The sequence below is a fragment of the Parus major genome, chromosome 4 (genome assembly GCF_001522545.3).
Source record: "Parus major isolate Abel chromosome 4, Parus_major1.1, whole genome shotgun sequence".
Classification (NCBI taxonomy): domain Eukaryota; kingdom Metazoa; phylum Chordata; class Aves; order Passeriformes; family Paridae; genus Parus; species Parus major.
Genome location: NC_031771.1, coordinates 9,670,183 through 9,685,554, shown reverse-complemented (window position 1 = coordinate 9,685,554; position 15,372 = coordinate 9,670,183). Strand labels below are relative to the sequence as shown.

At 40.1% G+C, this 15,372-nt stretch overlaps 1 protein-coding gene across 3 annotated transcripts in view; it reads right to left on the bottom strand.

Annotated features, from left to right (window-relative positions):
• PKD2 (polycystin 2, transient receptor potential cation channel) overlaps window positions 1–15,372 on the bottom strand; it is a 28,314-nt gene that overhangs the window by 8,021 nt on the left and 4,921 nt on the right. For 2 of the 3 annotated variants that reach the window (XM_015624954.3, XM_033513574.1), the window contains 13 exons: window positions 14,412–14,525; window positions 11,990–12,123; window positions 11,383–11,633; window positions 10,894–11,118; window positions 10,121–10,349; window positions 8,464–8,634; window positions 7,875–8,056; window positions 6,919–7,039; window positions 4,996–5,094; window positions 4,551–4,672; window positions 3,893–4,010; window positions 3,497–3,660; window positions 2,550–2,697 (listed from right to left, as the gene is read on the bottom strand). In XM_015624954.3, coding sequence (XP_015480440.1) covers window positions 2,550–2,697; window positions 3,497–3,660; window positions 3,893–4,010; window positions 4,551–4,672; window positions 4,996–5,094; window positions 6,919–7,039; window positions 7,875–8,056; window positions 8,464–8,634; window positions 10,121–10,349; window positions 10,894–11,118; window positions 11,383–11,633; window positions 11,990–12,123; window positions 14,412–14,525 — 2,078 coding nt within the window. The remainder of the gene's footprint in view (window positions 1–2,549; window positions 2,698–3,496; window positions 3,661–3,892; window positions 4,011–4,550; window positions 4,673–4,995; window positions 5,095–6,918; window positions 7,040–7,874; window positions 8,057–8,463; window positions 8,635–10,120; window positions 10,350–10,893; window positions 11,119–11,382; window positions 11,634–11,989; window positions 12,124–14,411; window positions 14,526–15,372) is intronic. The other variant, XM_015624953.2, reaches the window with a different exon arrangement.

Genomic DNA, 15,372 nt, shown 5'->3' with positions numbered 1-15,372 from the left:
GAAGGGAAGGGAAGGGAAGGGAAGGGAAGGGAAGGGAAGGGAAGGGAAGGGAAGGGAAGGGAAGGACATCTGTTAGTCAAAAAGAAGATGACCCTCTGCAGCTCCACCTATTAGAACAATGAGACTGTCTAATAGGTCCTACTCACAGATTGTGTTGCACTGTTACCCCTCTTTTTTGTTTGTTATAGTGTTATTCCTTTTTTCCTCCCACCTCCCTTCTACAGTATAAATTAAGGGAACAGGATGAAAACACATGGAAAGCTGTTAAAGCTAAAATTATACAAGTCTAAAAACCCATTTTTTCAAATTCACATATCAGCTCATCACCCCTAAGTCTCGTGTCATGTGTTCAGCCACAAAAGACCTCCAACTGCTCTATATAAGATTTTTGATGCTCCTCACCTTTTCATCAGCTGGTGCATCCCTCAGGCCCATCAGAACATCTGGGTCACACTGGCCAAGACTTTACAACAAGACAATCTGTGCATTTCCATGGGCAGCATAGACATTCCACTCTCCATGTGTCTGGGAGGGATTCCCTTGGTAACAGATGACTGGCCCATCACCAACTCAGAACTCCTGCACACCAGAGGTAAGAGGCCCAATCCAGTAGACACTTGGGAGGAGTAGACAGAGATTCTGCCAAAGGCTCCAGAGGAACCCCAAGAACTATACTTGTTGGGGTCCTCCAAAGCAATATACTGTGTCAAATTTTACTTTAAACAACCAAGTCAACATTGGCCAGAAACTGATCAGGCAAAAAACACATACAGAAAAGACATATCGCCAAGTAACAAAGCCTACAATAATTTAAATTGGTGTAATTACACCAGTCACACACTCTCTGAGTACGGGCTGGGATCCCCTCACGTCTTCAGGGAGGTCCCTGTAGCCCTGGCAAGCTTTCTATCCTCACTCCAAATATCACATTTTTATATAATTGGAAACAAAAAACCAAATTGATATGCCAGAAGAGATCCTATTCTGAATTTGATGAAAATTGCGATAGCCAAATTTACAACTGGAACACAGGAAAGTGAGTCGTGGCCTCCCTGTTTCTCCCTTGGGTAGCCACAGCTAAAGCCCTTGGTGAGCTAAATCACCTGGGGCTTAGCAAGCAGGCCAATGTGACATCTGCTGCCCTGAGCGATCTTTTAAGGGATGAGGAAACTACCAGGCACACATCTCTACAAAACCGAGCTGCAATAGACTTCCTACTGCTTGCCCATGGACTTGGCTGCCAGGACTTTGAGGGGAAGTGCTGCTTCAACCTCTCTTCATGCTCAAAATCCATCCACACCCTGAAACTTCAGAAACTGAAGGAACAAGTAAACAAGTAAAGGACATAAAAGTAGAAAACCCAGACTGGGTCAATGAACCTTTTGGACAATGGGGGTTGACAGGATGGTTTTCATCTTTAGTTAAGGGAATTTTGTGGATTTTTGCTGTGGTTCTTACCATGTTACTTATGTTCTCCTGTTTAGTTAAGTGTCTGCATAAATCCACCAGAGAAGCCATTTTAATAAGACAAAACAGGGGAGCTGAGGAAGCCCTTGAGCCTACTAGGGTAATTCCTGGGCATATGTCTTAGAAGAGTCTGCCACAGGCTTCAAGAAAGCCTGACTGCTTAGGATGAGGGAAGATGCTTCTCCCATGGTTCTATGCAACACTAGGTAAATTTACCTCGTCCCCTATACGTCAGTGACCTTTGCCTTGCCCCCGTGCCCCGAGTCTATTGGCCCCTGACCCTATACTTAACCTGAGACATGGCAGGAAGCCCTGGTCTTTTGTCACTGGACCCCTTTGGTGGGGTTGCAGTAAATCTCTCTGGAATACCATACAGGAGACCCTTTCCTCTTTCTTTGCTGACTTATCTGTGGTGTGTGTGTGAGTTTTGGATACAGTGACTGTGCCAACCCAAGTGGCTTTCTCAAGAGACGCAGTAACAATATCCATTTGCCACACTGCTACAGGAAAGCACAACTTGTATTCCACCTGACAGATTTTAGCATCTACAGAAGTAACACATTTCTCCCACTGGCCACTTCCAAAGAGCCCTCAGGAAAGAGTGAAAGGGGAAGCAGTAGAAGTCAGGTAACCCTGGTGACAGAAGTGACCTGCTCCCATCTGCCACACACAGTCCCAGAAGCAACAAAGGAGAATAAAAGCAGACTGGGTTGGATCCCTAGACTCTAACAGACTAGTCCGCAAAAAATATTGTATTAATCCCAACAGACACCAAGGGATGGAGAAGCTGCTTCAGCAACTACTGAACACCACTGCTGTTCAGATCACAGGTTTAAATGGTGACACAGGCCTGCTGTAAGACATGTTGTCATATCTGAATCTTGAATTGTGTTGCCAAAATTCTGTGTTTTAAATTTCATGTTTTCCTAACACTTAACTGAAATCGCTTGCCCACTGCCAAAGCACCCACCTCCTCTCTGCCACCACTCCTTCAGTCCTACCAAGCCAGGCAGTAGGAAGAAGTGCCAACAGAAAGGAAGACATACAGGTTGTGACCAGACTACAGAGAGTGAGTTTCTTACCTCTGTCACTCCATCTAACAGCCTTCCCAACACATCTCTTCTTTTTAGCCTGGACCTCTCCATGGCTTCCAGCTTCACAATAACGGCATCAATCTTGGAGACGATACTGCCAATGGAATGCTCCATGCGATCCACCCGCCTCATGAGTCTGAGGGCAACAAGTGGAAGCTTCAGTGACTCGGACATTGCTCAGTCAGCACTGTTCTAGCACAGAGCAGACAGAGATGAGACACTACTGTTATCCAAGCATGCCTCTGACTTCCCACAAACCAGTCCTACCGTCCAGCAGGGACAAGGTACACCAGAGCAAGAAAGTAAAATGGGAAAAGCACATGGGGAAAAAAAGTACATCTTGCACTCTGCTTTCACTGCTCTTAGGGCACCATCACAAAAATTTGTTGGTTCCAGTTACACAATTCTTCATTCAGCTAGTGCTGCTGTAATTAATTAATATGGTGATCTATCACTTTGGATAAAATATACACTCACAAGTAAATTATTCTTATTAAAATCAACTGTTAAAGTTCTCACTGAACCTAAAATAAACTCAGGGGTTTACTACTTAAAAAGCCAGAAAAGTATTTTCTGGCATTATTGTAACATGACCCTTTTCTCTGACTTTTCAATGACAAGGATTTAAGGACAGGAGTTTTGTTGTTTTTTGTTTTTTTTTTTTTTTTTACATTCTGATTTTCTATATTCTAACCAACTCCCATGAGGCTCTCTAAGGCACTTCCAGTTCAGATATTACTTGAAAGCTACTAAAAGGAATAACTTATGTGCAAGAAAATCATACACTTGCTTTTATTAATAATATGATTAATATCAAGGAGAGAATACTATATGGAGAATACTGTACCATGGAAGAAAACCCACAATATAAAAAAGCAAAACAAACAACCAGAAACCAACATGCAGCTTTGTCCCCTTCAGAAGGATAAACTTACACTTGGAACTCTTCATAGGAAACCCCACTAGAGCTGCTGCCTCTCCTCCTGGAACTATGTCCACTGTCTTCATCCTCATCCTCCTCGGAGTCATCCAAGCTCCGGAGGAAGCTACGGCTGCTCAGATGACGTGGCAGAGAACTCCTATTTAGGTCCAGATCCTCCTTTGTGAAAGCCAGAGAGAGAAAGAAGATGTAAAAACTTTCACCTGTATATGGGGGATGGTGGTGTCAAGGTCAAAGAGCTCCTCTCCTCTGTAATTTCCCCTGCACCTTTTTACATTCTGCTCAGCCAGGAATGGCAGCAAAAGTGAATGGAGACAAGAGGATTTTTCTGAGGCAGGGAGCAGACTGGCAGACAGTGCTGGTGGCATCCCACTCCTAATGCTGAGCTCACCCTCTCTTTCTCCAGATCATCTCTCATCTGCTGATGTTCATGCTCTGTCAATTCCTGGTCCCCATCCTGATCATATTTGGTAAATATTGCTTCAATCTCTGCATCCGTGTGGCCCTTTCTGAAAAGGCAGCAAAAGCATTTCCTTTACTTTCCATGTTTCAGATGCTGAAAGAACACTGTGTATTAAAAAACATTTCACTTCAGACAGACTTCCAGCATTGCCTATAAATTCACAACATAGATATAAACCCCTCAGTCCTTATCCTTCATTAGTTAAAACACCAATCATCCCTATATTGAACTTTTCTCCTTCACAACTCCCTTTTGTATTTCCTTGTTTTGTGCCCTTGCCTTGGACTCCTGACTGTCCACAAACTGCTGCAGTGGTCTGACAGAACCATTACTGTTTCCCCAAAGGCCTTAGGTCTCTGCTTCCTGAGATTTGTGGTTTTTTCCTCCCCAAAACACAGAAATTCAAGGAGGTTGGGCCCCAGAGCTCCAAAACCTTTCTCTGGTGTGGAATGCCAGCACCAGCCATAGGGCAGAGAAAAACACTCTGGTGTCTTTATCCACATTAGTGCACTTCTGCTAGAGGAAAATCACATCAAAAAGTTAACATGTGGATACTATTCAAGGTAAGAAGTAAAAACTCCCTTACCCTTTGAGATCCTGCCGGAGTTCATCAAAGTTGAGTTTTCCTCCACCTTGTCTCAGACTTTCTGAAATGTCATCAACAGTAGTTTTCTTCAATTTAAGTTTGATCATGGCTTTGTTATAGCCCTAAAAGAGAAAGTGAAATTTTGTTGTTTCTCATGAAATGAAATTTCTAATAATTTATTCATTACAGAAATCAGCTACTGTACAATCTCATTCAGTGTGCTCAGCATGTTCATTCAAGCTAAAGTCTCAGATGTCTGAAATACATTGTGATGGGCAGTTTTCACTCACTTAATTTACACTCAGCTCAGATTAATTTATTTTAACTGACATGTGTACTCTCACCAGCTGCTGCCAGCTTAACTTTGTACAGTTTATATAGTATTTTATGAAATAAGTTCAGATGTGAGGAATAAGATGTCAAACAAACAAAACATTACATTTACCTTCCTGATAAGGTCAGACAGTTCCATTTCTGCCTTCTGTTGTGCCATATCTGATTTGACTTCCGAGTAGGTATCATTGATAATGGCCAAAAACATGTTCTGTTCATAAGAGAAAACAAAAATGTTGAAATTTCAAATTTCAGCAAGACTGAGTCCTACTACTCCTATGACCTTCTTGTGCAGACCTTTACATGAATTTTGTTTTAAAAGACCAGAAGAAAATGGTGGTCTGTTTAAAAAGAAATTAACATCCAGAGCTTGATATTGAAATATAATGTGCTGCAGTATAACAAATTTTAATCAACATCACTGGTTATCAACATAACTGGAGAATTACTTTCCAGAGCAGGCTCACAGCTATGCACAGCAGTGGCAGTAAACCCTGCAAGGCCAAACTTACATAGGTAACAGCTGTGAATTAATCCAGGCAACAAAAATGCCTGAAGAATCAAGTTAGCTATTCATCCTGTAATAACCAGCACAAACAAAAGGCTTTTATCTAGTTACATCTGTGCTTGCATTTCAAACTAAAGATAAAATCAAAAAGCTTAAAATCAGGCACTTGGCATTTATGGCATCAAGAGAAGAGCTTTCTTGCTCAGAGAAAGGAGAAAATATTGGTCTCACTAACCCTGTGCCAAGCATGTAATTAATCAAACCATGCTATCATCACTGAAAGGTTCCTGCTGGACACAGAGTAAACGTGACTGAATTGCAAATTGCATATTCACATTTAAAAAGAGCTGCTAAATTTACTGGCATGTTCAATGTAGAAAGGCAGTGTTATCCCTCATGGACATAAAAAATGTGCTTTGGAACAATCTTTTGGTGCTGTATCTTTATGCATTCACGCCCGACACCAGAGAAGTAAGAGGTAACTTGACAACTCACTGTTGTGCTATTTTTTGCTGCTATTTTGCCCAACTTTAAGAGCTGGTGCTTTCTGTCCATCTTCCCTAACTTAATTTCCAGGTCTCAGACTGCTCTCAAGGGACTTGCATCAACAACATTTCATTAAGGCTAAATGGTAGGCTATACAGATATTAAAAAACACACAAATTACAGTAAATATTTTGGATAACCTGCTCTGACTTTGCATTCCAGTGCTTTTCTGTTGTCCCTTAGAAAAAAAGATAATTCTTCCCCTTGCTGGACACTATACTGTTCCTCTGGAATGTGTGAGGTGCTACAAAGCAAATAGGAAACCTGCTTTATGTGAACCTTTGGCACATAGTGATGCATGTGTTATTTTCCCACTGAATCCTGGTTCATCTCACCGAACACTTAAATTTCTCAAAAAACACTTAAAATTCTCAGCTTTCTTACTAGTGAACATCCAAGATGAAGTCTTTTCCTACAAATAAAATGTGAATGCCATTCCTCCTCATCTCAAATAGTAATAAAAAGATGCACTACGTATAAGGGTTACTAAATAACATTAAAAATTAACATTGATACAAGACTGCTGAAGAACCATGCTCTTGCAGCAGGCAAAGCTGTGTGTGTCATACAAGAACAAGGCTGTTGTAAACACAGCCAGCCACACATTAGAGCACTTTATGAACTAAGAGACTGCATAGCACAGTACAGCTACTTTGCACCAGAAGAGACAGCCTGGCTGTGTCTGCCAACCAGCCACTATTCAGATTTTATAAATAAAATTAGTCATAATAACAATAATAATAATAAATTAAAAAAAAACACAATGTGGAGCACTATATGAGAATGACAACAAACATACAATGCAAATCAATTTTAAACAAGGAAAAAAAGGAAGGAATGCAGTGACCAGCCATGTAGCAGTCAGGCCCCTTCATGGGCCATACACTCAACATTATCAGAAAAAGCAGGAGGAATCAAAGGACAGGTGATGCAGAAACAGCCACTGACCCACCCACCCCCCCATAAACAAAGTGTACATACCAAAAGAATGAAGAACATAAAGAACACAAATGTAGTGAAATAAATGGGTCCCAAAATTCGATTAGCTTCTTCAACCTCTGTGAAGTTGAAGTCTCCCAAAATGATGCGGAATTGAGTAAATCTTAAAAAATAAAACACATCCAGGAGTTGAAGAAAATATTACTGGAGCTGTGCAAGAATTCTCAAAGGATTTTATTCTAGCAATGTGACTGATGAGCTGCAGAGAGGTCTGCACTGCTGTAATGCTTTATCAGGGACTGCAAAAACAATTCATCAAGCACATCTATAGGCATAATCAAACTCACAGTCAGGTGCCACAAACAGAACAAAACCACGGTGGTCACTTCTCCTTTTTGATCACAACAGGAAGCAGAGCAAACTAAGTTACTATTGTGAAGCTCTGAGACCCACTCCCATCTCTCTCACACACATACAACCCCAACCCTCTCCCTCTAAGCTAGAAGCTTGGCAATTTACATTACAGCACCATCAACATATTTCCAATTCCTTCACTTCACTGCAAGAAACTCTTCACAGCACTGCCCCAGTGTAAGGGAGCAGGGGAAATCAGTGACCGAACAACTTGTTAATTGCCTCAGTTAAATCAGGTTATGTTGCACCAAATCAACCAAGGCAAGCAACTATGAACACTGTCAGGAACACAGCCTTATTATGCATTTAACATTTCAGTAAGCACTTAACCACAGAACATAGAGTCATTGCTTTGTCTAGGAATGTAGCCAACTGCTGTCGTTTTTAGCTCAGTGCTCAATTTAATCTCACAGCAATAACACTGAGTTAAAAATGTTACAAAAATGTGTTTTCTGTTGTTATATCAACAACAGTGTGCCTGCAGCTTATCTGCTTAGATGGATGTCACAGGATGTGCCTCTGATAAAGCAACTAATTCACCAATGCACCAAAATCTTCTTTGCATCTTTTATACCTGTACTTACATGCAGTCCTGGAAAGTGCTGAAGTCATCAATTTGAGTGCCAAAGACAAGGTAGGCTAACTGAGCATATGCTAAGAAAATAATAAAAAACATAAAGGCAAAGCCAATGACATCTTTGACGCAGCGAGACATTGTGGTGGACAACTGGCTCATTGTTCTGTTGAAGTTAACAAATTTGAAAAGCTGTTAAAAGAAAAAAGACAAAAGCTGAAAAGACACGGAAGACAATTTCTTAACATAATTATTCTCCACTCTTTTACATGAGATGTCTTACTGAACATGACTGGAGACAAAGCAGTACCCAGTCAAAATACTGACTTATAATTTGAAGAATCATATAAACGTTTCTTAACATGTCTGCTGACAAAACACAAGCACCGACTATGTCTTCTAGACCTAAACAAGAGCTGACTAAACCTGTGGCAAATTACAACTTTGATTTTCATCTGCAAGAAGTTACCACTGTTCTGATTTTCTCACGTGATTAACTTTGAGAGATACATAAGTAAACCTCAAATAATGTGCCTCATGAAACTCAGAATACTGCTTACATTCTTATGTTAGAATAAGGATATATATCTTGGAACTACCTTAATCCAGACAAAAAACACAGTGACTGCAGCAATGTTGTTGAACTGCATTTGCCAATATGCCAAGGGTTCGAAATTGGGGAATGAGTTCTGATCTTCCAGCAACTTCTTCAGGAGCATATCAACAGTTGATGTCCTATAGATGCTAATTCCTATAGCTACCACAGACAGCTGAGGACAAAAGAAACACACAAATTTACAAAAGGTGATTAGGGTTTTAAAACAATTTGTTTGAGACACTTATGTCAGATAAAGCTAAGATACGAGGAACTTCATGCATTTCACAGTAAAATCATTATAGTCCTGGACTACAGAAAAATGGTCTGGGAGTAACAAATGTAGTAGTCATTTCCTTGCCACAGGCGGAAAACGAGATGACAGTGACACCTAGCAGGATTAGAGAAGTGATGCTGTCACAGAGAAGAAAATATAAGGGAATATGACAACTCAGACAAAGGTGAAAAAGAACACAGAGTAGAAAGACAGCAGTAGCCAAAAAGGTACAACAGTTTCTCCAGGGCACAGACTGAGCAGTATTGCCCAGAATAAGCAATAGCAGAGAACCTGCAGTTTTACCATAGTGGTTTCTTGCTTTGACTTCTGCAAATGTACTGTCCATCACTGTAAGTGAACACTTCACCACATACAGAGTCATAAGTACATAATCCTACATTTAAACAATGCCCCTCAGGCAAGGCATAAACATAGAACACTTCTTGTGTGAACTGAATTTTACACTCACACTTGAATAGTCTTCACTGACTCTAACAGCAAAGCATCTTATCCCTGCCCAACCATTAAGTGTGAAAAACAGCACACAGTTCATGCAAACATCCTCCTAAGCAGACCTTCATTTACAAAGCACTGCGATGCAAATATAATTTCCCTGGATTACAAATATTGGCTTCAAGACTTGAAACCTTTGATTCATCCAAGCATAAAGATACAAAACGATGTGGGACTGGAACTGTTTCAGCATTTCTGGCTTTGTATACTTTTGGTAAGCACAGCTTAATCTGAGTCCAGAGAGAATTATATTATGCAGGTTGATATCCAAAGCTCATATTTTCTGGTGCACTAAGATTACTGATGTGCAACACTGTCCATTTAACCTAGACACCTCCTAGCACTCTACAATTCTGAGGCACTTCTTCAAACTTGGTATTAGCTGGGGAGTATTTAATACCACAATAAATCTCTTTGGGGTTCTTTGCAAACATATTCAAATCCCAGTCCCATTACTTGAAATGCAAATCACTTATTTAAAGCAGATTATTTTCTTACTTGAAAGCCAGTACAATAGTCTGTACCAGATATGTAGAAGAGAGGGCAACTTTGTCACCTCCAATAAAAGCTAAGCCTCTGTAAACAAAAACTGTGAAAAAGCATGATGGACAAATACTCTAACTTTGCACCAGGTTGAAACCACTGAAGACAGAACAACCACCTTTGCAAAATGTACCAACATTGCACAGACTAAAATTATCTTATTCAGACTGAATAGCCTAACAGTCTGTAAATCATCTACAGTCTAAAAATCATCCTTCCTAATGATGGTCCTATACCTTAAAACCACAATAGGAACATCAAGTAATTAATGTCTCCCACAAAGTGCACTTTAGAAAGCAATTTTAGCCTGATTACAAAAGTTACTTACCACAATGATAAGGATATCAAGGCAATTCCAAAGACTTCTGAAGTAGTGCAGTCTATGAATGCGAATTTCTAAGACCTCCTCCACCATATAATACAGAACAAAAAGACAGAAGGACATTTCACAGGCCGCCAGGAAAAAATCAAAAGTGGAGATGTAATGAAGCAGCCTCACAGGCTGAAACTGCCAAGATGTAACCAGGCCTCCAGTGGCTGGAAACTCCACTAGCAACCTGCATTTAAAAAAAGGCAAAGAAAAAAAGAATTTAATTTAACCAGAATTGATGAAAACCACTACTGAAAGACACTTGGGTTTATTTGTATTATTATCTAAATAATAGAAACAAACCCACATATGATTCAGAGAAGGCACCACACAAAAGTTGTAAACATGACCACATTCAATTTTGACTAAAGCTCAAAGCCTTTCAGGAACAGCGAGGAAACAGAGATAGAAAGGTTTGTTTTCATCTGTGACTGTTTCATGCTGTCTAAACCAAAGGCTGATGCTCTATACCCATGTATTTATTTGAGTAAGTAAATTCTCTAGAGAGGTCGCCTGCAAACTGTACCTAAGGTGCTGTGGCACCAGGAAAACCAGGACAGACCCCATGAGGAGTCTCACGTCTTTGACAGGGAGGCAGAGCACTTCAGTTGTCTGTCCTCTTTATACAAAATACACTCTTACCTATGTCCCCAAAACAAAGCCATCACAAGAAAACCCCAAGTATACAACCCACACTGTGCAACTGAACACTGTTGTGGTTCTGTTCATACTTGACCACGCAGAATAGGTTGATGTTTGCATTGTACACAGAGAAATCAATGAAGGCTGCTCTGGTCCCTCTGTCCAGCCACAGGTTCTTCTTCAGGCTTGCAATCTGCAGAGCTGTCACTTCTCTGGTCCTCGAGAGGTCTTGGTAATAACCAGCCCCGCTGTATGTGGCAATCAAGCCCCAGTGGCTGCTCCCATTCAAATCCTTCTCACTGGTGTATGTCCAGCTAGTTCAGAAGTGAAAGAGAGCACATTGGTCTTTCCACCTTCAACTTATAATCAGCAAAACAGACACCAACAAAACCTGACCAAAAATCATGTATTAGTTACTTAAATATGCTTTAATTCAATGTGTGCTTGCTACAAAGTTTTGATGTAACCCCTGAGAAAGAAGTTACAAAGTTCCTTTGACCAACACCATAAAATTATGATAAAAAGATGGGTCACAAGTATATTAAAAAGGAGTATTTATCTACAGGAATGCTACATACGCAGTTCCATTCTGGAGTCCAAAAGGAGCAGTATCTTCATTAGCTACAGAATAGACATCATAGCAGTCTTTGATTTCATCCTTTAAATCTTCAGGTATGGAGCATGAACCATTTCTGACTTTGAGCTGCCGAATGCGAGGCACCCCTAGGAGCAGGTTCTCATAATAAATGAAGCTTTTGTTTTCTGCCATAGTTTCATTGTTGTACCACATCTCCCAGTAAAGACCATCCAGCAGAGGGCCTTCTGTGAACTGGGGAGGATGACAGAATTTTAGTTTGCATGTTTCCAGCCCTGTTTTCGTAGATCTTCATTCCACAGAAGTGTTAGTATTGCAGTTAATAATTTTCTGACAGAAGACTTTACTATTACCTGCCTCCCAAAGACATCCCACAAACTTGCCCAACCCTGCCTCACCAACATTATTTGAGTTCCAAATTTTCACATATTAAAGGCCAGTTTGTTCCACAGCTTTGACATTGTGCACATAGATCTTCACACACAAGCCTGACCATGTTAGGAAGTAAGATCCTGCAGATTAAATTTACAGCTCATGACAGAACCAGTGAACCACAGCAACAGAGATATGAAAACCTGGGTTTAGATTACCTTCCAGAAGTCATCCATTGAGGACAAAGTTTTGAAATCAGTTCTCTCCGTTTTTGACACAGGTGTTTCCAGGAAGAGCTGTGACATAACCCTTGTATAATAGTACATACTGGAACTCACTGTCCCATAAGTCACTGCAGAAGATTTGGTAAGCAGTGAGAGATAAGGAAAGGGGGAAAAAAAAAAAAAGTTAATTTAATTTAAATTAATTTAAAAGTTAATTTTGTTTTGAATACATTAGGTTGTATTTGTATGGATTTTGCAGTGGAATTAAGCTCCAAAACAAAATCCACACAAAGCAGAATTTTATCTGTCAACAGTGGTTAAAATACAAAAAGGAGTGAAAGTAGACTGATCAATCAATTTAAAATACTCTCTTTTCCTTCCCACACCTCATTCTATTATTAATTCTTCTTCCAAAGTCAGCCTCAAAGAAAACAAAGGCACAGTTCAGCAGCCTGAAGAGAGGCAAAAAACTTAGTGCCTTTTTAGGTGGCTTGTGCTGTCCAAGACATGCATGGAGAACTGGCACAGATGGCACCAAGATGTCAGGACAACTATGCTCTGCTTGAGCAGGTAATGACAGTCAACCAGGATACAGCAGGGCACTGGGAATGGATTAGGCAATGAACCTCCAGCACAGATGTGCAGTGCCTTTAAGAGAAACTCCCCACAGAAAATAAATTACTGTTACTCCTTTTCTTCACACAGGGCCAAGGATATGGCTGAGGGGCACAGAGCATGAATTATAAAATTATGTACAAAACTAAGATGGGTTGCAGAAATAGTTTCTGGCATGGTTATTGTTACCACCTGTAAATACTTGAACCACTCTATAGTTAAAACTCAGAGCAGTCTGAAAGATTAGGTCTACACTGAGCAATTGCTGTCAGTTTTGGCAATTTTATAAAACTTACAAATTTTTTGTTTTGCATAACAACTGGAGAGCAAAACTTATTTTCCATAGACTTCTTCTGTGCACATGGAATATATCACATGACTGTGCAGTATCTGGATTCTCTCTAAACATGTACTCCCTAAACCACAAGAGAACAAGAAATGCCCACAGAATTTAGCATGCACTGGGAAGCACTCTCCTAGGGCATGCCAAGCCACAGACCAAACTGACCTACAGTTATTGCTTATGTGAAAAATACAAAATTAAAAAATAATAATACTTAAAAAATACTAATGAGTTAGCAATATCTCTAGATACTTAACACACTACATTTTTCTTTTATTCTGTTAGCAAAAATCTTTTTCCGTAGCGAAACAAATAGCTAACAGCCTGTTAAGAGTCAAATTTCTCCTGCTGAAACAAATTTCACTATAAGGCAGACCCCTCACTGCTACACTTCTCCTGGGGTAGTCTGCCAGCCACAAGCTGCCTTGCACTGCTTTGTTATAAACCTGCTCTAAGCATTCTTAAATGACTTAGGAAGGAAAAAACAGTGATATTTAATAGATAAACATGCCTGCAGTACAACATCAAAACAGTTGTGTCAATGGTATAAAATTTGGGCTTTTTAGTAATTCTGCTACATTCAAGCAGAGCAGACTTGCTCTCAGAGACAATGCATTCTACCAATGTAATTTTGCCTTTGCTTGTGCACTCCAAGATTCCCTCACACAAAAATTTGAAACATCACCTTGTTGTATTACAACTGATCATAAATGGCAACTCAAGTGTCACCAACATTCCAGCCCTCTAGGGCAGAACTGCCCACACTAAAAACTAGAGACTTGAAACATACTGGCTTTCTAAAGATACACTAATTTAATCTACACATTTTGTTGTGTAGGTTTTCTCCCTAGCAAACAAATTTTGTTGTGAGGTTTTTTTCCCTAGCAAAAAAAAAAAAGTAGGTATTTTTGTAACTCCACAAGAAGTTCTTTCTTGCATTGTAAACTGAATGTTTCTCTGTTCTGTGTTCTTTAGTGTCATGATACTTCATATGGTATCAAGACAACAAATGGCACAAACCACAGTAGTCTCCAGGTGTGATCTGTACATAACCTTGCTGATAAACTTAAAAGTGGTGTTTTATTTCAATTATTTGTTCAAGATGACTAAGTCCTCCTCTTCATATGTATCATTTCTGCTCAATGATTTCAATAAGTGTAGCAGAAGTATTACACTGCAATGTGCTACTACAATAAAAAAATGCTCTCTAAAAACAAAGGACCAGTATGTTACCATCCTGCCTAAAGATTCTAAACTTCTTAAGGCACAGAAAGTTGCAGTATTTTCAGTCTCAAGCAAGAGTCTCAAGTCCATGTGCAGAAAAATGAGAAATATTTCATTCCGAGTATTTACCTAGCCACCTGCCCATTAATTCTTCTCCCACATCAAACAACCTTCATTCTGGAATCACAAGCAGGAATTAGAGGACTGGAAGCTCTGATACTGAACAGTACTTACAGACACACAGTACCACGAGGAAAACCACGTATGTGATCAGCTCCCGTAAAACACTTTTCAAGTACCGCTCTCTGCTGGTGTTGCTCTCTTCCATGAGTCTTGTACCCCACAGACCTCAAAAGGAAAAAGATATATATAATGGTGTGCACAGATGTGTGTACAGATATACAAGCAACATAGTAAGTGGTGTTGAAAGCTTAACCTTTGTCATTGCTGCACGTTCTTCTATGGATTTTAAACTGGTCTAAGTTTAAGCAAGAGGAGCTTTATTCATAGACAGAATGGAGCCTGAGGCAGTATCAGCTATCAGTGAGATACCATAATAAGGCAGAAACAGCTCAGCAGAACTCTAACAGAATCTGTGGAAGATTTGCAGAAGTGCTGTTGCTTAGAACCACAGGATATAAAAACAGATACAAGGATACAGAGACATGCACAGATAGCCATCCTTCAAGAAACAGAAGCGCAGTGCTTTGGTATTTTTACTTTTAAACATGAAAATGAAAATGCACATTTGTTATGTGCTGGTCATGGGTTGGAGACCATGAAACCACGAACTCGAGTCCTCTTGATCATCAGACAAAATAGCCTATTTTATTGTCCAGAAATTACTTATATAGTTGGTTCTAAACTCCCAGGCTTAGACAGCTATTGGCTGGGATCTCTCTCCACCCAGATCTCTGGCTAGTGTTGTGCTTGCAACTAAGCTCGAATGGGGATGGCTGAGGGTCTCCTGTAACTTATCCAGGGTCTTGTTCTGGCATGAACTAGGCTAGCCAAATTGGATTTGTGTTATGGCCGGATTCACCTTGTCCAGTCCAGGCCAGCTGTACTGTGACAATACTGTGACACACATTCATTATTGAGCCTTTAGAAGCAGTCTTAATTTTCTACATGAAAGGAAGATACTTGAGTCAAACATTTTTAAAACACCAAATCATAACCTTCCCCATCCAGATAG